The 27,942-nt window shown below is 35.1% G+C and overlaps 1 protein-coding gene across 1 annotated transcript; it reads right to left on the reverse strand.

Annotated features, from left to right (window-relative positions):
* Positions 1-2,545: 2,545 nt before the first annotated feature.
* Positions 2,546-3,362, reverse strand: LOC125934187 (transcription factor BTF3-like). Its single transcript, XM_049647521.1, is given in 2 exon segments — positions 2,546-3,181; positions 3,183-3,362. Coding segments are annotated over 2 exon segments (711 nt in total). The 5' UTR covers positions 3,306-3,362; the 3' UTR covers positions 2,546-2,593.
* Between the last annotated feature and the right edge of the window lie 24,580 nt (positions 3,363-27,942).

The following is a 27,942-nucleotide window of genomic DNA, read 5'->3' on the forward strand; positions in this document are numbered from 1 at the left end:
TCTCGAATCGGGGCATATCAGCAGGTAGAAATTTTCTAAGAGGAGAGAATCATGAATAGGGAGATTTTCAGTAAGTTGGCTTAACAAGATTCATGCTAAAGGCAGGCCAAAGTGATCAGATATCAAGGGTTGTAATGAGGACTTTAAACAGATATCAAGGGGCATCAGATATCAACAATGCAGGCATTTGGGGGAGATTCTCCTTATACTTCCTTGGCAAGATTCTTGCCAAAAAGGGCTAAGCAGGCTGAAGACAGGTCCAAGATGAAGCCTAATTGAAAAGAGGACTAAAATTGGTCAGTGAGACAGTCTTCATCAAAACTCACATATCAAAGTCAGCATGTCCAAATTGGAGCTCTTTTTTCCCCCTCCTAAATTTGTTTCTCCCCAGCCTTTCATTTTATTTAAGGATACCACCAACCATCTTGTTGCTTATATAAAAGTCTCTGGGGGCGCCTGGGTGGCGCAGTCGGTTGAGCGTCCGACTTCAGCCAGGTCACGATCTCGCGGTCCGTGAGTTCGAGCCCCGCGTCAGGCTCTGGGCTGATGGCTCGGAGCCTGGAGCCTGTTTCCGATTCTGTGTCTCCCTCTCTCTCTGCCCCTCCCCCGTTCATGCTCTGTCTCTCTCTGTCCCAAAAATAAATAAAAAAAAACGTTGGAAAAAAAAAAATTTAAAAGTCTCTGAAGTCTGATCCATTAGGAAATCCTGTGAGTGCTACTCAACAAGTATATTTTGAACTCTCTACCTTCAATGACATAACCCTAATTCACAATACTATCAGTTCTCACATTGTTTTCTACACTTGCCTCCTTCCTGGTCTTTCTTATTCCATTCCCACCACCCCAACCTCCCAGTGAGAAAGTGTTTTAAGTGTAAACCAAACTCTGCTCAGACTTTTTAATGGCGTATGCAAGGAGAATAATATCCAACATATTATTGAGTCTGAAAAGACCCTGCACAATTTGACTCCAACCCAGCCTCCAATACCAATTTCTTTCTACAGTCTCTTCTTCAATTTTGATGCTCTGAATATGCAGCCTCCTTAGTATTTTCATTAATATTCAACAGGCTTTGCATTTGCTGTTCCTTCCTTCTGAAAGTCTTACCTTGGCTTTTTGCAAAGTTCCCTGACTTCCTATCATTCATGTCATAATTTAAATTAAAATGCCAGGCAACTTTTTGTATCTGCTTTATTCTGCAGATTAAGATTTCTAGATTCTTCCTCCTCTCAATCCCTATCACACCCATCTTAGTCACCTTGGGCTACCAGAAAAAAAGTACCATGGACTGGGTGGCTTAACAACAGATATTTATTTTCTCACAAGTTTGAATGCTGGGAGTCCAAGATCAAGATGCCAGTATGATTGGGTTCTTGTCAGAGCCTTTTTCCTGGTTTGCAGACTGTTGCCTTCTCACTGTATCTTCACATAGAAGAGAGAAAGAAAGCCCTGGTGTCTCCTCCTCTTCTTATAAAGGCATATTCCATCAGGATGACTCCGCCTTCATGACCTTATCTAAGCTTAACTACCTTCCAAAGGCCCCACTAAATACCATCACACTGAGTATTAGAGCTTCAATATATGATTTTGGGGGGAACATAAATGTTGGTCCATAACAGCCAAAGTTAATAAAATTAAAAGGATATGAAATCCCATCTCATTTAGACCAAACTAAAAATAAATGATTGCATATTAAATATTAATAATGTAAACCCTCAAGTTTTCAAATTGCATTTAATCACATTTGAATGTGAATGAATCACATTTGAATCACATAGCAAAATTGTACAGCTACGCTTAGCATTCAGTACACATACACATATACATGTATGAACACCCATTTCCTCTGATCTTACTCTACATTCTCTGTAAAATCATTCCAAGGAATAGGCAATATCTTTCCTGCTACTCCAGGATTAGTAAACTGGTATTATCTCTCTCTCTCTCTCTTTCTCTATCTACATCTAGATGTAGATAGGTATAGATATAGATATAAATATCTATATTTGTGTGTGTGTGGGGGGGAGATTCTGTCTTTTTTTTTCAAGTTTCATTGAGAAATAAATGACATACATCACTGTATCAGTTTAAGGCATACAACATAATAGTTTGATTTACAAATATTACAAATATGATTACTACAGTAGGTTCAGCTAATATCCATCTTCTTATATGGATACAATAAAAGGAAAAGAAAGAAGGGGAAAAATGTTTCTCCTTGTTGTGAGAACTCTGAGGATTTACTTTCTTGTGTATATCACACAGCACTGTTAGGCATAGTCATCATGCACATTATATCCCTAGTATTTATTTACCTTATATTTGTAAATTTGTACCTTTTGACCACCTTCTGTTAATTTCCCCCAATTGGTTGTTTTAATAAACCAATTTAATACAAAATTTAACTTGGAACATTGATGTATTTTTATTAGATAACACATGTGAATAATCACCTTACCCAAATAAGAACTATTAGGTATATTTATAGGGAGAAGGTAAACAATGACTTAATAATTTTAACCATCATTACAATAATGACTCTGTTTACTCTTTTTTTTTTTTTTACGAGGCAAAGAACTTTATTAATCTTGTTTCAAACTTTATTCCCAGGCTTCTTCAGCTTAATTAGCTGCAAAGAATGAATTGTGTATAAGCAAAAACTGAAAAGAGCTGCAGTGTCCAAGAGGCTTGGGCTTAAAAATATTAGAGATCTAGAATTTATCAGATCCATGAACAAAATTTTTAAAAAGCAGTCATAATATAAAATAGCAGCTCCCAGTAACTTCTTCAAGTTTATCTTCTTCAGAAGTTGACTCATCTCTGCTTCATTCTTGGAAGCTTCATCAAAATTCTCCGTAAGATCTGGAACTTTATCATCATTATCCTCTCCGGTAGCAAGTGGTGCCTTTCCATCCACAGATTGTTTGGGCAGAGCTTCAGCCAGCCTTCTTAACCTAGTCAGACTGTCTGCACCAAGTTGGTTTAAGATAATGGGCAGCATTTCTGTCAGCTGCTTTGTCTCAGCGTGGCCTGTCATGGTGAAAGTGATCACTGCCAGGGATGCCTGAACTTTAGGGTTGTTAAAGTGGGTCACTGTTCCGTGGTTTGTGAACATACCCACTTCTTCAATACCAGAGATATTGTTTACCCCTGACTTCTTTAAGGAGAACTGAAGTTTTTTTATCATCTGCTGTAGCTGTTCTATGAACCACCTTCTTCTTTCGGGGAGCACTTCCTTTCCCACCAACGCGCAATTGTGCTTGCAGTTTGGTGAGTTTCTCTTGGTTCTTGACAGTTTCTTTCATCTTGTTGGAGCGGAAATGGGACCGCGCCTGGGACTAGGGTTGGCGCTCAGGGGGTCTCGGGTGGGCCAGCTGAAATTAGGCGCCTAATTCTGTTTATTCTTCTGCAAGTATCATCCTAAACACTTTTACATTGCATTTTTTGTTTGCTTTAAATTGTTCAGTACACACACAGGTACACAGAAACACACAATGAAGCAGGGGCTACTAGGAAATACTACTTTTAATCAATGAATAATTTAGAACATACAATAGGTTTCTGTTGCCTTTCTGTTATTGATTTCTAGTTTTATTCCATTATCATCAGAGAATACACTCTGTGGGATGCCAGTTCTTTTAAGTTTATTGAGGCTTCTTTTATGATACAAAATATGACTTATCTTGGCGCATGTCTTATTGGTGCCTAAAATAAAATTGTGTACTCTCCTGTTGTTGAGTGGATTGTTCAATATATATATCGATTAGATACTGTTTATTGATTGTGTTCTTCAGATCATCTATGTCCTTTTTAATTTTCTTTCCAGTAGTTTTATCAGTTTCCAAGAGGGGTGTTGAAAACTGTAATTGTGGATTTGTTTATTTCTCTTTTCAACTCAGTATTTTTATGTATTTTTGAAGTTTTATTTTTTAGTGCGTACACTTTTATGTCTTCCTGCTGAATTGAACTTTTATCATTATTGAATGTCCTTCTATGTCTCTTATAATTTTATTTGTTCTATGGTCTAATTTATCTATCTATCTATCTATCTATCTATCTATATATATCTACATATACAGCCATTTACGTTTGTTTTAAATTAATGTTACATGGCATTTATTTTTTCCATTCTTTTACTTTCAATTTGCCAATATCATTGAATTTGTAGTGAGCTTCTTATAATTTGAATATATATGGGACAATTTTTAAAATCCAATGTCTGGTTTTTGATTTCTGTATTTATATCTTATACATCTAAAGTGATTACTGATATGTTAGTGCTTTACTCTGCCATTTTTATTATTTATTTTCTTTATTTCTTGTTTTCTCTATTCAAGACTTCCTGTGTGTTACTTGAGTAGTTTTTTTTTTAAAGATTTTGTCTTGTTTTATCCGCAGATATTCCTCAATTTATGATAGGGTTATGGCCCAATAAACCTAGTGTAATTTGGAAATATTGTAATTTGAAAGCACAGGTAATATACCTAACCTACAGAACATAATAATTATCCTAGGCTACCTTAAATGTGCTCAGAACACTTGCTTTAGCCTAGAGTTGGACAAAATCATAAACACAAGACTATTTTATAAGAAAGTACTGACTACCTCATGCAATTGATCGAATACTATACTGAAAGTGAAGCACCGAATAGTTGCACAGGTACAGAATGGGTCTAAGTGTATCATTGTTACCCTTGTTACTGTGTAGCTGACTGGGAGCTGTGGCTTGCTGCCACTGCCCAGAATCACAAGAGACTCTACCAAACATTGCTAGCCTGGGAAAAGATCCAAATACAAAATTGAAAGTAGTTTCTGCTAAATGCATATCAGTTTTGCACCATCATAAAGTTGACATATCCTAAATTGAGCCCTCATAAGTTGGAGACCATCCATACAGTGTTTTTGAGTATTGTATTTGCGTTGTATCTGTTGTGCTTACTATGGGTATTACAATATACATGTGTGACAGTACAGTCTACACGTTCTGTATTTTACCAGTTCAGGTCAAGTATGAAAATTTCATTTCCACTTATATCCCTTGACATTCTCTAGTAAAATATTATCATGATTATCAGATGTTATAAGTTTAGTTTCAACCATCCAACATGACATAAAATCCACGAGGAAAGGGCACTGTAGTGTGTGTGCGTATACTTCTGCCCTACGTACCACACTGATCCTCTGGGACTCTCTTTCATCATGTCTTTTCTGTTGAAAGAACTTCTTTCAGCCAATCTTAAAGTGGGTCTTGTAGCAAAACATTCTTTATTTTTCCTTCATCTGAGAATTTCCTCATGTCCCCTTCATTCCTGAGGGTATAGTTTTCACCAGATACAGAATTCATAATAGGTAGTTGTTTCCTTCCAGCATTTGGAAAACTGTGTATCACTTTGTTCTGCCATCCATGATTTCAGATGCATTTTTTGGCATTCAGTTCTCTGACATTCTTTACCTACTGGTAATACACCATTTCTCTCTAGCTGCTTTCAAGGTTCATGGGTTTTTTGTTTTTTGTTTTTGCTTTTTGTTTGTTTTTTGTTTTGTTTTGTGTTTTAACCTCTCTAGCTTTTAGAAGTGTAAATATGATGTGCCTTTGGCATAGATTTCTTTGGGATTATCCTGTTTGGGATTTGGTCAACTGCCAGAATGTGTAAATTTGTGTTTTTTGCCAAATTTGGAAAGTTTGCATCTATATTACTGCTTAAAATAGTATTTTAATGTCATTTTTTTCTTTTCCCTCTGGGATTGTGATGTTAGGAATATTGGGAATTTTGTTGTTATCCCACAGATCCTTGAAACTCCATTTCTTGTCTAGTTTCTCTTCACTGTTCAGGTTGGGTAAATTTTATGAATCTGTCCTCAAGTTCACTGATTCAGTCAACTGTCATCTCTACCACTGGGCCCTTCCATTTTGTTATTTCTGTTCTTGTATGTTTTCATTTCTATAATCCGTAATATATATATATATATATATATATACACACACACATATATATATGTATATATATATATGAAAATTAAAATTTTTTAATTAATAAATTTTATTTTTAAAGTAATTTGAAATTTTCAGAAAAATTGAGCAGAAAGTATAGAGTTCCCATATACCACTTCATCTGACCCCCAAACATATATACAGTTTCCCCCATTATTAACATAATGCATTAGTGTGGTACACATTGGTTACAATCAATGAGTCAATATTGACATATTATTATCAACTAAAGTCCATACTTTACATTAGGGTTCATTCTTTTTGTTGTAAATTCTATGGGTTTTAACAAATGTATGGTGACTTGTATCCACCCTAACAGTATCATATTGAAAAATTTTACTACCCTAACAATTCCCTGTGTTTCATTTATTCATCCCCCTCTCCCTTCCCTAGAACCCTTGGCAACTATTGATCTTTTTTTTTTTTAATTTTTTTAACATTTATTTTTGAAGGAGAGAGAGACAGAGCATGAGCGGGGGAGGGGCAGAGAGAGAGGGAGACACAGAATCCGAAGCAGGCTGCAGGCTCTGAGCCATCAACACAGAGCCCAGTGTGGGACTTGAACCCATGAACTGTGAGATCATGACCTGGGCCAAAGTCAGACACTTAACCGACTGAGCCACCCAGGTGCCCCAAGCAACTATGGGTCTTTTTACTGTATCTTTAGTTTTCTTTGGTCGAGAATGTCACATAATTGGAATTATATAGTACATCACCTTTTCAGATAGATTTATTTCTTTAGCAATACAAAATTAAAATTCCCATTCTTTTCATGGCTTGATAGCTTTTTCCTGGAGGGGCACTGAATATATTTCTTGTATCACTGTACAACAGTTTGTTCACCTTGAAGGGCATCTTTGTGCCTTCTAAGTTTTGGCAATTATGGATTAAATTGCTGTTAAACATTTATGCGCAGGTTTTATGTGGACATACTTTTTAATGTATTCTAGTAAACACTAAGGATCATATGATAATTATGTTTAGGTTTGCAGAAGACTGCCAAACTGTTTTCAGTAGCGGCTGTATTGTTTTATATTTCCACCAGTAATGAATAAGGGTTTCTTTTGCAGCATATTTTCTCCAGCATTTGGTGTTATCAATGTTCTGGAGTTTGGCCATCCTAATAGATGTACAGAGATACATCATTGCTTTAATTTTCCATTCTCTCTTGATAGCTGATGTTGAATAATACCTCATATGCTTATTTTCCATTTGTGTAACTTCTTTGGTGAAATATCTCTTAGATCTTTTGATCATTTTAAAATTGGGTTGTTTGGGGCACCTGAATGGCTCAGTTGGATAAGCATCTGACTTTGGCTCAAGTCATGGTCTCCCAATTCGTGAGTTTGAGCCCCACGTTGGGCTCTGTGTTGACAGCTCAGAGCCTAGAGCCCATTTTGGACTCTGTGTCTCCCTCTTTTCCTACCCCTTCCCCAACTTGCACTTTCTTTCTCAAAAATAAATAAACATGTAAAAAATGGTTTGTTTGTTGGCTTATTGTTGAGTTTTAAGAGTCCTTTGTGTATTTTAGATACCAGTCTTTTACCAGATGTTAGTTATGCAGAGATTTCCTCCAGTGTGTGGCTCGTTCATTCTCCTAAGGGGTCTCAAAACAATAACAACATACAGCTTTATTGTGATATAATTCACATACCATACAGTTTATGCCACTAAAGTATATAGTTTTTTATATAGTTTATATATAAACTATATAAACTTTATATATATATATATATATATATATATATATGTATAGGTTATATATATAAACTTTATATAGTTTATATATAAAGTATATAGTTTTCTCCATACTTTGGTCATGCTAATATAACTATATCCACACAATACAAAAGTATATGAAATTTATCTTGGTGTATGATTTTTATTTTGCTTTCAGAATTTATACTCATTATAAGAAATTAAACTCATAATGAAATAGGTTAAATATATTTATATATATAAATTAATAATTTGAAATGTCCAGATACATCTGTGTGTATTTGTGTAAGAGAGGCAGGGTAGAAAAGCTTATCTATCACAATGCACTTTCACTTTTTTTCATGTTTTGAAAGCACCATCTATTATAACACCTCTTGGACGTTTATATGCTCAAGTAGCCAGCCTAATTCACAGCAGGATTGATCTGCTTGATTCTGACATTCAAACAAAATGAAATTCTGAGATTCCAACATAAAAAGTACACACATTTAACTTTTATTTTGGTAGAGAGCTGAGCAAGCAAGGATTTCTACCAGTAATGCTGTTTCTTGTGTTGCTTTTTGAATGCATAGAATACTGCTGTGGTTTTCATGGGAAGTGCCTTAGCACAAGAATCTTTATTCTAAAGGTGCAAGAGTAAATTCATCTTGGTACAGTCTAAAACTTTAAACTCTAACTCATCCAGAATTCAGGTAAGCCAAGCACATGGACACCATGTCCCTATTAACTAATCTGCTTAAGTATATAAACTATCCTCAGATCTCTAGCGTAGATTTTAGGTCAGTCCTCTAACTGGGTCCCTGCCTCTAAGAACATATATTAATGTGTTACTTTTTTTTTTGTTTCTAAAGAATATTAAAATATCTTCTTATATAAAGTGATATTTTGTTTAAAGAAGTTAGGTAAACAAGTTAGGGCCACTTTAAAATGCATAACTTTTTTTTTAATGAAGGCATCACTCTTTCAGTTTCAGTGAAATAACCATAGTGGGAGTAAAGCCTCTACTTGGGTCAGTGCTAAGATGCCAGCATTGATTGAAGGACCCCCTTGTCCTTGGAGAGCTCAGTATCTCAGCTCTTAGTCCAGAAGGGGAAGTCAATGAAGAAACTGGTAATTACAACAAAGTGTGATAAATATCAGGATAGAAAAGAAAGAACAGAATTCTGCATGTTCACAGACATGGGAAAAATGTAACAGGCATATTTATTATCCAGTATCACTGATACATATACCTCAAATAACAATCATACACAAAAAGAAGGAGAGATAATCTTCTTAGTGTTAAATTTAGGGAGATGTCTCTGTCCAGATATTTTTCATTGTGAACTTCTATGATGCGGGTTTGTGATTAAATAAATCTTGAACTCTAGGTATTAAGTTTGGAAACTTTTGATAAAGAGCAGTTTGGGTTGGCTGAAGCTTTTTCCACTTCAGTATGAATTTTTACCCCTGGAAAGCTAGATCTGACCTTGGTTTAGACTTGAAGAAGCTAGTGAATATATTTTGTGATGGGTTTATTCTAAGATCTATGTTTAAGGAGTTCTTCAAAGTGTTAGAAATAGGTTCTCTGAAGAGCCATCTAGAATATCTTCTCTAGTACACCAATGCAGAAAAAGATGTAGAAACTCAGAATCCCTTTGCAAAAATATGTTTGTGTACTGGGAATGATAGGCAGAATTCTAATATGGAACCCATGTTCTTCAATTGCTGGGTGTTATTCCTTGTAAATACTCTCCACTTGAGTGGATGTGAGACATGACTCACCTGTATAAGTAACATATGGCAAAGGTGATGGGCATGGGATGTCATCCCCATGATTTGGTTATACATGATTATCTGTCTATATATGCATTAGGTAGACTCTCCTGCTGGTTTGGAAGAAAAAGCTGCCCAGGGGCTGAACTGCCCGGGGAAAGAGAGCAACATGGCAAGCTATTTTTTTTTTTTTTTTTTTTTTGTCCTACAATGTCAGGGAACTGAAATGTGCCAATAACCATGCGAGCTTGAAAGAGGAGTGCTCACTTGAGCTGTGTTGAGACTTCTGACGCACAGAAACTGGGAAAGTTAATAGATATAATAAATTAGTAGAGTTAGAGAAATAACAAATGGTAAATGGTGTGGTTTTAAGCCTCTAATTTTGTGATGATTTTCTATGTAACATAGAAAAACAATATACAGTAAAACCTTGGTTTGCGAGCATAATCCTTTCCAGAAACATGCTTGTATTCCAAAGCATTTGTATATCAAAGTGAATTTTAAGAACCATTGACTCAATTGTGATCATGTGACATTCGGTGTCTGGTTCTACTCGTATTGCAAGACATCACTTGTTCATGAAGTTAAATTTTATTAGAAATATTTGTTTGTCTTGTGGAACACTGGCAGAAAAAAGTTACTCTCAATCCAAGCTTTTATGTACTTACTAAGAATGTTTCTATGTATCTCAATCTCTCCCCAAACTATACTTGGTTAAAGGTGGTATAGAATTCCTTTGTATTAAGAATTGATTTCAGTAGTATGTTGAAGGAAACAAAATGAAAACATTTTAAGTCTTGTATTTATTTTACTTTCATATAATGGAAAAGTCTTCAAGGAAATACCGAAAGCCGCTTTGATAACTCGACTGAGGCACTGGGGACCCAGGCTCCTTCCAGCCCTCTTCAGCCTTTATCTGATGTTTACAGGATGACTGCTGAAGCCTAAGACATATTCATGGTCTAGGAAGCAAGAACAATGAGACATGGGCAAAAGTTTGCATAAGGGGACAGTCCCCCTTTTAAGGAACACTTCTAGAAGGACAACTCAGCAACTTTTACTCTTATTCCTTTAGCTACAATTTAGCCAAATAGCCATCCCTATTTGCAATAAACACTAGAAAATACAGCTTTTTATTCAGGCAAGTTGTTCTTCCAACAAACCTGGATTTCCGTTAGTAAAGGAGAAGAGAAACATGAGATTCTGGCACATTAGATATATATTTTATATCAATATGTATTTCGTATCTGAAAAAGTTTTGAATAATGAGTATTATTTTATGTAATAGAAACATGAGGAAAGTTTTAAATATTTTTCTTATGTGAAAAAATTTAGGTTCTGATCATATGAGCAAGTAATTTACTAAATACTCGTTTCTGCAAATTAACTGATTTTCAATTATGAATAATGACTTAGTAGGCTCTAATCATTCCTTCCTTGCAAATAGAAATGCATTTTTCTTCATACCTATTGAACTCATTTATTCTGATTTATTGGGAAATGTATTTTGTGATAATTACAAATCATCTGTGATGATTCAATGAGTATCACATTGGTTTTAATAATTTTCTCATTTATCCTCAGTATCCTATGTTACATTTTCAATAAGTAGGAATGCTGGAGACTAGAATATATTTCTTGTAATGCTCTTCAACAGTAATTACTTCTTAACATCACTAAAAATTAAAACATATATTTTTTAAAAAATATTGATAGATTGACTAAAATAAAACATTGCCAAGCAAAACATCTACTTCATCGTCATTCTATTTCTACTGTATCCAGTGTCCTCTCACTGTTAAGATTATTCAAAATTTTAAATTGGGTAGAAGTTTTATATTTTTTCAACAATAATTTGGTGAAAGTAGTGAAAAGTGTTTCTTGGAGAATGGTTATAGAAATAGATGCTGGGAAATTATTTATTGGAGCTCTTTTGAGGGTGACAAATAATTACACCTCTGCTTTGCCCATTCCAAGGCTAAAACCAGTTGAGAACTAAGAAACGCAACTGGATAAATGAAGATTAAATATGCTATATTTCCTGATAAACCTGATTAACAACATACCTTAGGTTTAAGAGAAGGTGTGCTTCATCAGACCTCCATCACTGAATTGAATTTACTCATATAGTTGCAGGTAAAGAAGGACAACTGTAGATGCTACCCAAAGGATGGTAGAACACTTACCTCCTGGCAGAGGTGAATACGTGCATCCAGGATCAGCTTCTCCAAAGATCTCCAAAGTAACTCAGAAGTTCCTAAGCTACTTATTCACATGTGTTTCCTTCTGTTCAGTTCTGACTGAACTAGAGAGATCTGGCATTGGGTGGAAACTAGGGCTGCTCTCAGATTTTTTTCTTCTAGAGAATTGAAGTCAACTCTCCTCTATAGAACACAGACAGCAGAGGATATGTGTTTCTCCCTAGAAATTTTACGATATTAACAGTGCTGCTTTTAGTTAAGTTCTTTAAGTGTTTGAGCATAAAGTTCTCTTAATATGGTACATATTGAACCTTAGTAATAATAACTTCCTCTAAGTGAAGGTTTATTTATTTACACACTTTGTTACATATTATGCATTCATTAGGTCACTCCCTGGTTGTTGTTGTTGTTTTTTTTCCCCCCTAACATCCTAGGGCATATCATCATCACCATTTTTGTCAGATGATGAAACTGAGGCTCATTCAGATCTGACAAGAAAATTGTTCAAGATTTCATGTAACTAAATTGTTAATCTAAGCTCCTGTTAGTCTAATTCCAAATTCCATTTCTTTAAACACTATGCAATCTACTCCACCCCACAGAGGACTAACATCACCAATAAAACTTGGAATTGCCATATTGGAAACGGTTTCAAATAAATACAGGAACAAAAAGATGTGTTTATTAATATTATTCAGTCTTCAAGAATTTCCAATTTTCAAATGGTCTTTAAAGCCCCCTGCATTTATTTTAAAAAGTAACATTAAAAACATAACTGATGGATGAAAAATATACATATATGTATCTATATCATTTCCATTTTTCATATAACTGCAAAATGAATGTAAACTTTGTATGTTACAATATGAATTTTAGGGACACCTGGATGTCTCAGTCAGTTAAGATCCAAATCTTGATTTCAGCTAGGTTATGATCTCACTGTTGGTGGGATGGAGTCTCAGCTGACAGTGAGGAGCCTGTTTGGGACTCTGTCTCTCACTCTTTCTCTGCCCCTCCCTTGCTGGTACACACACACACACACACACTCTCTCTCTCTCTCAAAATAAATAAATAAACTTAAAAAGAAAAACAATTTAAATTTTACTTTTAAAACATCTTAGGAATTTTGAGACATGATATTTCTCTATAGAGCAGACTCAGAGTTAAACCTTGTATTTCCAATCTACAGGCTGGTATTATAGAAGAAAAATGTCTGGAGAGGAGAGACTCTGCTAATGGAGATGACTAGGAGATGACTTAGGAGATGACTAAGTCTTCATTTTTAACACTATCACTATAATTTTGTTGAGAATTCAGAGAATAGAGAAACAATACACAGTATTCCTATTGCCCAAGAAATGTATCCGCATCCTATGAAGAGTTGTACAAGATTTATTTTAGAGAGTAGTACCACAAATGCCTAGTTATAAGATCAAGGTGCAGTAGACAAAATCAGAGTTGAATTTCATGTTCTTCACTTATTTGTGACCATGCTGCAGGTGAAATGTGCAGATGTGATGAATAAAATTTAGGTGATTCAAAGCACTTGAGTGAAGCTTAAGATGTATGATTCAGAAGTAGATGTTTAAAAATTGCACACAATTTTTGAGGAAAAATCTGAGATTATATAAATAGTATTTTGACCAATCTAGAACCACTACATTCATATTTTCATTGATTTTGTTTCTAGTGCCAATAATAAAAACATGATATTTAGAAGACTGGAGATTAGGATGCATTTTTAATTATCCAACAGGCCTACTAAAATGTGAACAGATGGTAAACGCAAATCTTACTTAATTGGAAAACTGGCGTTACGAGAAATAACTAAGTAGGAAAATATTTGCGTTAAATATACTTAGCAATTGAATTACATCATATTTGTACATATCTGTTTATGAAGGCATCTTTAATATTAAACAGATTCTGATTTTACACTAACCTGTTTTAAAGAGTTAATATTTATTTATGGAGAGAGGGATTGGTAACTAGCAAATTGGAATGGGCACAGTGATATTTAAGAGGATCACTTGATAATCCCCCACAGATTGGAGCTACCATTCCCAATTCTTTTATTTCCTGTTGCCTAGAAGCAATAGCAAAGTATTTCTTCTCAGTATCATTTGTGGGGCAGAAGATGATCAAGTTTTATGGATACACATTCTACAGTCTCATTTCCATCAGCTCTGGAATTGTTTCACTGATAAGCACTAACAGGAGGGAGATAGAAGTAAAATTTATAACCCTCTTCTAAATCTTCCTGATTCCTGTGAACGGCAGCAGATCACTCTTGCCTTGGCTGACACAAACTACCACCATGATCAAAAGGCTATAATAATGCTGTTTTATTAAGAAAGATAGCAGTCAAAAAGGTGAGGTTCCCAGAGGCAAAGAAATAAATAAAAACAGCAGTAACAGAATGAAAGAAGATGGTATAAAGTACTATTTAGGGCAATAACCAAGTAGAATGACAGACAATATGCAAATCTTGTGCTGGGAATCTGAATTGGATTTTTGTAAACATCAGTTTCTGACTGTAATATCCCAGTAACTAGTAAGTGGTGACCTTAGTATTAACTAAACTGAGTACTGGGGAACACAGAACAGAAAGCTTGCATCACAACTGCACCTTAACAAAGATAGGGATGTAGTAGGAAGAGTGGCTACGCTGAAAAGTGCCATTGAGTATGGCTTCACTGGGGTGTCCTGTGTGGGTTCAGCTATCATGTGTTAATACTATATTGTTCCCAAACAAATTATACATTGTCAAAAGCCTATTAGGAGAGTAGCAGTCCAAGCATATATTTTTGGATCGTGGGGGAGTAATAGCATCATGTAATCATATGGAGCTTTCATTAGTTAGTTCATTGTTCAAAGTATGCGATAGTATCAACTAGTAGATCCCCAGAATTCAACCCGGCTTTTTTGAGCTGAAAATGCACAATATAATGTTTCCTTTAAAGGTCATTCACCATTATAAGGCAAAAATTCAAAAGGCCATATTGATTATGAGGGGGACTTCCATCATACCTTTAGTCACCTATATTCCATTCTGAGGCATTTAGCACAATCAAAATCCATCATTAAGTACTGCTTCAGTCCCGGGCAGTACCTAATTTCGTTTCACATTGACTTAAATATTTTTACTAATTTTTAGTATCCTTGGAAATTGTAGCAGATTTATTTTACAGATAAGAAGACTGAGAACCATTTCATTGGAATAATTGTTCAGCATCACATTAGTTGATTATGGGATGATAACTAGAAAATAGTTCACCTTGTCAGCCACTCATATCTTAATTACTTGTGTGTTATTGAGCTCCAACTCTTGTTAAAATGTAAGCTCCACAAGGCCGGGGGCAGGTATGTGTTTCTGCACTGTATTCTGTATACTTAGTGCCTGAAGTACAGATGCTTAATTAATATTGTTTCAAAGATTGCACGGAGGTTGATATTCATAAGAATTTTTTATCAAAATTGAGATTTGTTACTTAAAAAAAGGATCATTGAGATTAATTTTGCTTTGTTTTTATATGGTGTCAGTTCCTACATACCTGTTTTAAAAGAACTTTAAAAGTGTAAGTATTATTGAATTAAGCTGTAGTCTTGCAGATATTCTTAAGAATAAAGCATTTGAATATTGACATTCCGCAGAGCTGAAAGGTGGAGATTCTTGTGGAGCAAATGCGAACAAGGACTAGAAATGTTAACATGAGCAGGGGACACAACTAAGAGAGACCGCATGTTGCAATTATAGACCTCCATCATGCATTTGTAGCCATGAGAACATTTATCATCAATACGTTATCAGTGTGTCTTTTTAAAAAACAATTTAATTGCTAATACAGTGGGCAAATTCAGTTATTTTACTTCATAGACTGTCAATGGGCAATTATAAGGCAGTCCTAGGAATAAAGCATTATCTTCCACCAAACCAATTACTTAAGTTTAATCTTAGGCTTTTTTCCTCGTTTACTTAACTGCCTTGCTATTTATTCTCTCCCTTAAACATAACACCTGATCATTTGTCTCAGTTACGTTAAAAAAATGAATTATGTGGGAAGAAATTCAACTAGTTGTTTGGCAAGACAGAGACAAAATAAAACCATCAATTAAATGACAAATATGTAACTTTTCTAATGTTGGTAGTGGGAGATGGATAGGTTATTTTGAGCTAATGTCTAACATTTTTTTGGTTATCTAGACAATTCTAATGGGTCTATTTTTACATACATAATTTGAAAACCTCAAATAATAGAAATTTAATGAAATACACCATCTAAACTTGGAAATTTTCAAATTTCAATTAATATTTTAAACACACCTCATGGAGGAAATGCAAGGTCATTAAGAATATTCTCTTAGGAAAAAATAATATTCTACTAGATATATAAAAGCAAAGCGCAATATATGTTACAAAATAAACCCTGATAAATTTATTTTAAAGTCCTTTGAATTTTTTTTGAAATTGTATAATACATTCCTTACTCTAGCAGTATATATGCAAGCCTTTATATTTTTTCTTGGAGGCAAATATTAAGGAATTCAAATCATCAGCCTGTTTACCATGTTTTTCTGTGATTTATCAGGGAAGTCAACAAACCACTTCAGTTTTCTTCTGGCAGTAAAATAGGAAACGAGTGTCCAGGGAACATAAATCTACTGTGACTTTTCTATCCAATTTCAGTTGTTCTACCGCCATTGATTCCAATGTGTCACACTGTGTGAGAACAATGGAAATTAACACTATGTTGGGACTGCCAAATTCATTTCACACAACAGTAATCACAATAATAACCAAAATAATATATAATCACCCATGAGAATAAGCACAATTCCATGAATCAGAGTCCTAAAGAAATCAGTCTCAGTCAAAAGAAAATCAGACAAATGTTTTTAAAGAGATTAATGATTCTACCCCCTTCCTTGTTTTGCTGGTTTTCATGAGCATCTGTTACGTGGGAATACATTTTGTTTTATAGGTTTTTTTTGTTGTTGCTCTTGTTGTTGTTTTATCAGGCAGATGTTTGTATTTTCTCATCCTAGTAATTGGAAGAGCAATTAGAGACAATGAGAAGGCAACAAAGAGGAACTTTGCCAAAATCTCTTGGTTAAGCTGAATTTCCAACAAACTACCTATGAAATATATTTTACTCTATTTGGCTAAGCAGAATATTCAAGAACCCTTCATTTTTACCCTTTGGCAAACAACCACTCTGGCTGTGAAGTAGGTGAAAGGTATTGTCAGTTTTTGAACAAAAAAAAAATTTAATCGGGATGAATCCAATTTATGGCAGCCTGTGAAATTTCTCTTCAGTTTAACCTTTGTATTTTTATTTTCTCTTCTTTCATTTATATTCATCTATAAATCTTTTCTTTTTATTCTGATGCAAAGGCTTCACGAGCCTCAGATTCAATGTATATTAAATGCCATATTGTAGTTCCATATCCAGGCCATCTCATATCCCAAAATTGTATCACTGCTCCTCAAAGAGAACGTTGAGCACATGGAAATATATATTCCAAGAGTCCTTTCTGAAGGATATTATGAAATACTGTGCTAAACCTGAAACAGCTCAGCACAATATACAAATATTGGGTTAGGCAAATTTATAAACAATATTAAGATATATTCTTATATTGACTAGAGAGAGCAGCTGACAAATTTATGAGAGAAATAAATACAAAATGCTTGATATTGGGAAGTGTACACATTCAGTCTAAGGAATATTTTCTTGAATACCTCAAAAAACATTAGCCTTGCAGAAAAGATTTAAAAAATAACTATATTAAAATGTAACTCCTTTTTATAGTATATAAGATACATACAAACTTCAAAATTAACTGGTAGACTGAGAAGAGATATTTGCATTTTACATGACATGTAAAATAGATAAAATTCGTATTAGTAAGCATACAACCAATGCAAATATTAGTAAGTTAATATCTAGAATATATGTAAGTTCTCAGAAATTTAAAAGTAAAATGTGTATAATCTGGAAGAAAAATAGATAAAGAAACAGCGCATTTGCAGAATATGTAAGTGAATGGTCAATAAATATAAAGAGGTGCTCAATCTCACTATTGATCAGAGGAACTAACAATAAATTACCTGTATTTACCCAAATAAACTTGAAAAAATAAGTCGAATTAGAATCTAGAGACAGTAAGTCTGTGAAAAAAAATCATACTGCAGGTGTTCATGTAAATCATTCATTTATAACAGAGAACTGTGGCAATTTCAGTTAAGGGGAAAATGCATACCCCAACAATCCACGCATGCTAATCCAGAAGTTTTTACACTGATATGCAGAATATATACAAGAATACACATTGTGCCATTGGTTATAGACTTAAAATATGGAAATAATGACAATGTTGCTAGTAATGGATGGATAAATGTGGTGTAGACATAGTATGCACCATATAGGAATTAAAGGAAAATACTTCTATAATTAACCACATGGATACTACGCAAAATAAAATGTTTAGTAAAAATCAGTTGCAAAATACATTGAAATTTTGATAACATTCATATAATTTTAGAAAAGCATACTTAAAATATCACAATGTGTGTGTATGTGTGTGTGTGTGTGTGTGCATGTGTGTGAAGGTAAGGAGGAGTGTCCCATAAATTTGTAATAAGGACCCCAAGTTGGGGCAGTAGGTGAGGTTGGGAATAGGAAGAAAGATTAGAAAGAAAATAGTGATAATATGCCACTTCAAAATGAACTGTTTCAGTAATCAAATCCGATGTGTATCTGTATCCATTAATATAGTATTAGTATTAGTATTATTTAGGGAGATGCCACCGTAGGTAGAAACTAGATAGGAGCAGTGGATAGAATGCACAAGTCAGAGTCCCAAGTCCTTGAGGAGGGAATGATAGAGACATGACCTGGAGGTAAGGATGGTGATAAATAGGTTACACATTAGAAGCCTGGGGACACAACATCCTGACCTTGTGGCTTCCTAGACCATGATGCTAATAGACCAAAAGAGCAAGGGATCTCCTCTTCCATCTCTGCCCAGAGTAATCCCTAAGATTCAATGGAGAAAGACTGTCCTGACAGTTCGGCAAACACCTTGTGGGACCAAAAACTCCCTCTTCCAAACTGTGGGAGGAGTCCCCCAATGACTAGAAGCAGCCTCCATTAGAGACCACCTCACTGTATGTCACAGCTCCTGCCAGCCCAGAAAGACCCAATAAATATGCAGTCCCCAAACAACCTAGGTGCCAGCTCCATCTGGGACACGGCCTGCTCTCCCCTAGAGAGTGTACTGTTTCTTTAATAAACCTGTCTTCTGCTTTCACTTTGGACGCCGGTCTCTTAAATCTTTATTGCAACGGGGCCAAGAGTGGCCAACGCTTTTCGCACCGACACCACCTTTATTAAGTGGGACTGGAGGTTTACTCAAAGTTCTCTGGACAAAGAACATCAGGGAACCATTCTTGAGGAGTACACACACGAATTGATAGCCACCCCAAGAGATCTGCTGTCTTTCTGGAGGGTAAGAGAAGTACATTCTGAGAAGTTCATGACGCACAGCAAAGGAGACAAAAAGTGGACTTTCACGGTTCAAATTAGGACACAACCACTTGAAAGGAAGGTCTTGGAAGGAGTTCACTTATAAATCAGTTAATCATGGCAGATATGATAGGGTACATAAAATTTTAAAAGGAGTGAATGCTCTCCACATTAAGAAAAAGTATTTAAAAGGAAGATGCAGCATTAGAATACAGGAAAAGGATGCTATAAATTAAAGCTTTTAGCCAGGCAAGAGCAACCTAACCGATTTTTAACCTTTTTGCCAACTTATGGAAAATTTTAGTTTTCATCAACAAATTGATTTGATTTGCTTTAGGACTGAGAAAGGGGCAGTTTTACAGATAAGAATTTTACACAAGCTATCTCTCCTCTTTTGATATTCACATTTGCACATTCTAGAAGTAAACCAGAAGAGAAGCCCAAATATATTCTCTGTTTTAGCTTTTCCAGATGTAGATTTCAGTAATAGCTGCAAAAGAACCACGTCATAAATAAGTTCAGAGAAGGATGTGAAATGTACCTTTCAAATGCACTCACTCTAAGTTATGGAACTGGTTTAAAAAAAAAACTTAGTTTTTTAGAGGATTACTAGACAAGTATAATGACTGATTTGCTTACTTTATATAGTAACAGTGGAAATGTTATTCATATTCAAGAAACACTAACTGAATCCTGCTTGCAAACTCTGAGTTTATAAATTTATGTCAAGTATGTACATTGGCAGAGAAAACAATATTGAGGAATATAACAAGCATCTTCTATTATAACAGACATAGACCTTTCAGTCAGTATTTTCTGCCCACCTCCACTTAGTTTCTCTTCCCCATTACTCTCTATTCTTCCATCTTGCTTTAATATTCTTCTGTGGTCATTACCACTTGATTTTTATCTGTCTTTCCAGCCCCTCATCTCCCCCATAGAATATAATCTTCAGGAAGCAGAGAGTTCATTTTGTTCATTGCCATCTCCCACACCAGAGGCTCAACAAATAGCCATACTTTGTACCTTGAATGTATTAGACACTATCCTCAGCAGTAAAGGTATGGTGCTGAATAAAATAGATGCAATCCCGGGGCACCTGACTCTCTCCATCAGTAGAACATGTGACTCTAAATCTCAGGGTTGTAACTTCAAGCCCGGCACTGGAAGTGAAACCTACTTAAAAAAAAAATTCAAAGAAAGGGGCGCCTGGGTGGCTCAGGCAGTTGGGCGTCTGACTTCGGCTCAGGTCATGATCTCACGGTTTGTGAGTTCAAGCTCTGCATCAGGCTTTGTGCTGACAGCTTGGAGCCTGGAGCCTGCTTCGGATTCTGTGTCTCCTTCTCTCTGCCCCTCCTCAACTTGTGCTCTATGTCTCTCAAAAAATAAATAAATGTAAAAAAAAATTTTTTTTTTAATTCAAAGAAGAAAAACATATAATCTTTGCTTTCATGGAATTCACTCTTATTTTTTAGGGTGAAAATAAGTTATCAAGCAAACATGAACATTTCAGAAAGTGATAAATGCTAAAAAAAAAAAAAGCATGAAACAAACAGAGAATACTGTATATTAAGAAATGACATTGTGACATTTGTGAATGCAGCAAATAAATGGAGTCAAAGTGGCATTAATAGCTTTGGACACATATAGAAAGGACACAAATAGTCAAGGACACATATAGAAATAGTAAAATACTCAGCTTGTTCTGACACTGAATATTCCTCACCATTACTTTCCTGTTATGAACACATTAAATAGAAAGACTGGTTGGTTGTATGAAGAGGAAAAAATTAGGTAAAACAGAAAGCAAAAAAGTCTTGAATTTTTTTTTTTTTTGGCAGTATAGTTCTATAAGTCATGTTTGAGTGACATTTGTTTAACACTAAAACATTTGTTTCTGGAAGATGAATGCTGTTTCCCTATGCTCTATTCCTAAATTGGTAAAGCACTTGATAAAGGGAGGGACATTTTTCCTCTATGACTGGATCATCCAAAAAGGTTCCCAGTGTCCTAGTGAAGACATTTTGTCATAGTATGGAACAGTACCAAGGTATCATGTCTTTATGCTTATTTGAACCATGTTTATAAAATTAAATTTCCCTCCAAATCATTAGTATTAACACAATATATGTATCTGCATATGCACATATATATATATACATATATGCATACATATATACACCTATATATCAATTGTGCTTAAAATTAATGGCAAATTATGTTCCTTTTTAACCTTCTCCATTTTTGCTTCATATTTACTCTTACAAGTGTCATTAATGCAAATGAGGCATTTCAGTTGACCCCATAATGCCACAAAATGTTTTAAGTAACTGCAACCATTGGGTAATAAGGTACCCATATTTTTAGGAACAAGAATGAGGTGGTAGAAAGGTCTCTAGAACACTTAATTCCCAGATATTTTGTACTATTTTAGTCATGAATACAGAAATCATAGATATTATAAATTTCAATGGAAGCCCATCTCTGATTCAGAGCGATATATACATTAAATTATGCTTGTTATTGCCAACGGTGTTGTATCTGAAGTTGAATTTTCCCAATTTCTCAGAAGTGACAGTTAAGTTATAATCTCAGCATGTTCAGCATGCTTAATGAACTCCTTGGGGAGACCAGAATATCTGTAACACAATTAACTTCCCATTCTTATGTAAATGAGGAGTTTCAGAGTCCCTGATGGAAGGCTGCTTTTTGGCTACAGTTAGCAAATGTATGCTATTAAATGACACACGGAGCCTTAAGCTGAAATTTAGACTTCACTAATTTGTGCTGTGACATGTGCAAAGTGCTTTGGAGGAAATATGAAACCCAGTTGTTTAAATGTAGCTGATGAAATAGGGATTATCACCCTTGGCTAAACTGTCAGCAGCAGCCTGACTGCTTTTACCAGTTTCTGCACTTTCAGAAGGAAGATTCAACGTGTCTTTCACTGGCAATATTTGCTCTAATATTACCATTCTCTCATTACATAACTGAAGTTATTTTTCTCAGATAAAACAAACATAACAGCAAACCGTGTGTCTTTTCCTCAGTTGACCTCGAAGTGAATATACGCTCAACCAATATTTACTGAGGATCTAAAATACGACATTTACTACAAAAGCCTTAAAACTATACTTAAGAATTTTAAAGCTAAATATCTTAATATAAAGAATATCAATTGGAAAATGTAATGCGTGAAATTAAATATATTCTTTTTGTGCATTCTTGAGCATGCATAAAATCTGGACAAGTTTTATGAAATCTAAATGTTAAATCAAAACACAAATCTGAGATTTAAAATGTATTTCTTGTGTAGGCCATGCAGGGATAATATTTAAAATAAAATCATCTAGTGAGAGTATACCTACAAAATAAACAAAAGAACATACATACCAAAGGAAAAGCCCTTGAATACCTTTAGATATTAGGAAGTAGAATGACTGCTTAAAGGACAGGTATTTTTTGGAGTAATGAAAATGTTTTGGAATTAGAGGTAGTGGTCGTACTACATTATGAATGTACGAAATGCCCCTTTATAATATTAATTATAAGTAATTTATATAAACTATTTTTTCTTGCCCTATTCAGAGGCAAGAGTTTTATGTCATATAAATTTCACCTCAGAAAAAAAAAGACAGGTAAACTGGTCCCAAATACAATCCTAAATATATTGTATTTACCTTAAAATAAATAAGGAGTTTAAAATTTAGAAACACTGTGATTATTTAATGTTCTTGAAATAAAAATAATCCTTAGAAATTAATTTCAGAAAAAATGCCTTGCTTCAGTTAAAAAAAAAAAAAAAGGCAACATAGTCTTTGACATCTGCCCATCTTTTCCCAGATCTTGAACCAATTTTTTCTTCAGGCACAGATTCTGGTGTTCAGGAATTCTTAAAGATCTGTGGAGCTCCTCAGTGGCTCAATAGGTTAAACATCTGACTCTTGATTTTGGCTCAAGTCATGATGGCTCAGTTCATGGGATGGAGTTTCCCTGTCAGGGCAGAACCTGCTTGGTATTCTCTCCCTCTCTCTCTCTGTCCCTTCCCTGCTTTCTCTCTCTCAAAATACATAAACATTTAAAAAAAAGAATTCTTAAAGATTTATAAGATTTGTATTAATTCATAGTGGCAGGGCTAAAAATAAAGTATTCCCCATGAATGTGGAAATAACACTGTCTGCAATTGTTAAAATATAATTTTATCTATAATGGATCAGAACTGAATAAATAGAACTACTTTTTTATTATTTTATTTTATTTTTATTTATTTTGAGAGAGAGAGAGAGCGGGGTAGGGGCAGAGAGAGAGAATCTCTGGCAGGCTCTGCACTGAGATAGGGCTCCTCCCTGGGATCATGACCAGAGCCAAAATCAAGAGTCAGGCACTCAACCGACTGGGTCACCCAGGAGCCCAAGAACATTATTTTAAAAAGGAAGAATGATTCCAAGTGAGATTCTGACTCTGATCCCACTTTTGATCACTAAGTCTAGTTGTTCATTCTATTATATAGGTTCCACCTCACACATTAGGTAATTCTCTAACACCAGCTTGCTGTCCTACATTTCAACTCAATTGTGACACCAGGGGATCTACCCAGAGATAGCTTCAGCTCCCACAGTTTAAACTCAGTCCCACAAGAATGACCCTCACTTTAGACTTCAATAGAAAGTCTAAGTTGTTACCTGTGCTTCTGACCTACTGACTAAACCAGAGGTTCCCACATTTCTTACTTGGGTTTGATTAATTTGCTAGAGCTGCTCACAGAACTCAAAGAAGCTTTTTACTTCCTAGATTTCCAGTTTATTATAAAAAGATATAACTCAGAGACAGCTAGATGACATAGGGTGAGGTATAGGAAAAGGGCATAGAGCTTAGAAAGGGCACCACTCCACATGTTTACTAAAGCAGAAACTCTCCAAACACCATCTTTTGCCTTTCTATGGAGTTGTTATTACATAGTCATGATTGATTACCAAATTGGCCATTGACAATTGATTTAACCTCCAGAACCTCTCTTCTCCCCAAAGTCATGGGGGTTACTGAAAGTTCCAACCCTCCAATCACAAGGTTGGGTCCCCTGGCAACCAGCCCCATCTACAGATTATCCAGTTGGTTTCCAAAGTCACCTCATTAACATAACAAAAGGCACATTTATCACTCTCCTCATTTAGGAAATTCCAATGGTTCTAGGAGTTCAGAGCCAGAAAAGGGGAGGAAGATATATATATATATATATATATATATATTAATAAAAAATATATATATATACACACATATATATGTGCACATATATATATATGTGTGTATATATATATATTTCTTATTATAAATTGCATCACACCCAATTTGCTAATAACTTCTGTGGCTTGATGAATAAAATATTTATGTCCTGCATCATCAGAGTCTATCAACACTCAAAGTACATACACACACACACACAAAAAAGAACATTAGGGAGGCAACGATTAGCACTATTTATTCTTAACCCTATTCAGGGGAGAGGAATCCTTGTCCTCAGGGCTCTATAGGTCCACGTCAAGCAGTAGATCTGTATTAAAGAGGTGAGTAACATCTTTCTTGGATCTGATTTCCATCCTCTCCACCATGCATACTCTTCCACTTGTAATTGGTTTCTCATTCATGTATTTTGTGATTTTTGCTCTTGTGACCCTGTCCAGTGAAAGAAATTCATTATTTTTGTCTTGCTAATTTAGGTTTTGAGAATGAAAGTCTGAAAGCCTCAACTCTGTGACAAATCATTTGCCAAGATGATGCCACCCAGGTAAGAAATCTATTGTTAGAGCTAATTGGATATGACCAGTCATATCTATGTTTTGCTGATAATTTCCATTTGGAATATACAATCCCTTAAAAGGCATGATGTATTTTAAAAATGTAAAGATTAGAAGTGGCATATTTGGAAAAAAAAAACTATATCAGTAGAGTTTATGCAGAAAGTAAGAACCTCCTAACCTATGTCACAGGTTACTAGAGGAGGGTAAGAGAGTGTGCAGTGGAACAGGGCCAGAGTATCTGAGCCCAGCCTAGATAAGCTAACCTCCAGCCCATTTAAGAAGAGTGCGTAGGGGAGCCTGGATGGGTTAGTTGGTTAAGTGTACCACTCTTGGTTTCGGTTCAGGTTATGATCTCAGGGTTTGTGAGTTCGAGCCCCATATCAGGCTCTCTGCTGTCAGCACAGAACCTGCTTCCAGTCTTCTGTCTCCCTCTCTCTCTGCCCCTCCCCTGCTCACTCTCTCTTTCTCTGTCTCTCAAAAATAATTAAAAAAAAAACCAAACAAAATCATAAGAGTGCTTCAAGCTAAAATCAATAAAAAATGCAGTCACTGAGTTTTGCAGTGGATTGTTAAACAACAATAATAACTGATACAGTGAGATCTATTAAACAAAAACAAGTGATCCTTGTTTGAAGAGAAAAAGGGGGAGGGAGGGAGAAGACAATAACTGAAAATCACAAGGCATTTACAGAAATTTGAAGACTGATTGCTTATTTAGTGAAGTTAATAATAATTATTACTTTCCTAGGTGTGAGAAAATATCTGTGGTTGTTCTTATTAAAGATTTCTTCTCTTCTATTTATACAGCCTCTAATAATGGTGGATAAAATGGTGGGGGAAGGGAGAAGCCAGTTGAAAAAGGTATATACGTGAGTTGATAACTATTTATGTGGATGGTGAGTACACGGAGATCCAATGTATTACTGTTTCTGCTTTTGAAGGCCATCAGAAATGTCTGTACTAAACATGTAAAATAAAATCCACAGTAAAAGCACAGGAAAGGTGAAGAGATACTTTTGCCATGATCATAGAGCACTATATGGATAAGCTGCAGAAATAGTGACACAAATGGAGCACAAGGGTAAAAGAACCCAAACTCTACAGGCATTCTGACAAAGGTAACATTATGAGGGGAATACAAGGACTTTAAAATCAGCAAAATACGCACTTTTTTACTACATAAGTTACTTACTGGTTTTGTGACCAAGTATTTAACTTTCTGAGTCATGGTGAACTACTGGTAAAATAAGGTATACTTGGCAAATGAATATGTGGATTACGTTAAAAAACAGAAATAATGCAAGCACTAAGTTATATGGCAGGTGACATTTATGCAAAAGTTAGAGCTATTACCACTGTTTTGGGGTCTGACCTATAATATCTGTGATATACACAAGGAAGTTCAGCTTCTTGTAGTAAATGCACTGAAACCATTATAAATTATGTCTCACATAAATAAATAAATAAATAAAGTCTGTATTATTGTATATAGTATCCAATAATGAAGCTTGCTATGATTAAAATTTAATTTGGGACAAAGGATGGACAAGCATGTCTCTAATTTTTTATATTATATAGAGAGCTAAACTCCTAATTTAAATGTACTCAGTGTAAACTCATGAACATTCCTGTGGAGTGGCAATGCAAGTTTAAACATTTTTTTAGTTTCATTTTTTTATATTTGAGAGAGAGAGAGAGAGAGAGAGCATAAGCAGGGGAGGGGCAGAGAGATGGAGACAGAATCTGATGCAGGCTCCAGACTCCTAGCTGTCAGCACAGAGCCCAAGGCAGAGCTCAAACCCACGAACCATGAGATCATGACCTGAGCTGAAGTCAGATGCTTAACCAGCTGAGCCACCCATGCGCCCCATGCAATGTATTTTTTTAAATGCCTTTACTAGTTACACCCCTAATTTGTAAACATTTGTTTTGGGCATCATAGTTTTGTGTTTTGTTTTGTTTTGTTTTTACTGAGACAAAAATGTCAGTAATCATTTCCATCTTTTGATAGTCAGAGAAGCAAACATCCACAAATAACTGCTGGTAGTAAAACCATCCCATTTTGTGTGTGTGTGTCACTGAAGTGTTTTTAAAAGCACTTCAAGATGCTTTATAGATATTTTCAATCTATAAGTGGTTGCTTTAGACTAAACTAGCAAAGTTCAAATAATAAAATACTTAACTTTAAATATTTTATATAATGAAGGTAGGTCATTTTAGGGTGGAGATTCTCTATGAGGGCTGTAAAGGTGTTTTCCCCAGCTTCCATTACTAAAGCAAGGGGTTGAGACACAGAGGAAAACAATATCTTTAAAGCACTGCTCTGTATCTCTTTGTCAATTGCTGTGTCATACAGTAATGTGTACTTGCTGAAAGATTTAATAATATCCAATTCTACTATAGGGAACAAGAGAAGTGAACATGAGGAACAAATAAAGAGAAAAAAATGAAAGTATAGACAGCAAATAGCTTGTAAGTCACAGGTGAATCTTATAAGCTGTGTTAAGCACTGATATAGAAAATTATCTCCAAATTATAATAGAGATTGAATAAAAAGAACATATGTAAGAAGAACTGAGGTGTAGACAAAGTAATTAATTAATATCAATTATACGTAGGAAGGGATGGCAGTACCAAATAAATATTAAATATTCATAGGGGACATTTCATATCACTTCCATCTTGAGAGCTGTGACATCCCTAAATTAACCACCCAATGGTGACACTCATTCTGGCCCATATGTCTTCTGCCCAAAGCACAGCAACAGCTTCAATGTTGTCATTAGGCTATCTGCAGATTACTATTGTAGCCAGATTTGCTTGCCTCTGCATCTTTTCTATTGAACAAGTGTGACTTGAGTTTATATATCTTCAGCCACTAAAGCCACTCACCCACAGTGAACTCTGATCCTCAAAAATCACACTGTTAGTGGAGAAAGCTGATGCAGCAG

This window comes from Panthera uncia (assembly GCF_023721935.1).
Source record: "Panthera uncia isolate 11264 chromosome A1 unlocalized genomic scaffold, Puncia_PCG_1.0 HiC_scaffold_16, whole genome shotgun sequence".
Lineage (NCBI taxonomy): Eukaryota > Metazoa > Chordata > Mammalia > Carnivora > Felidae > Panthera > Panthera uncia.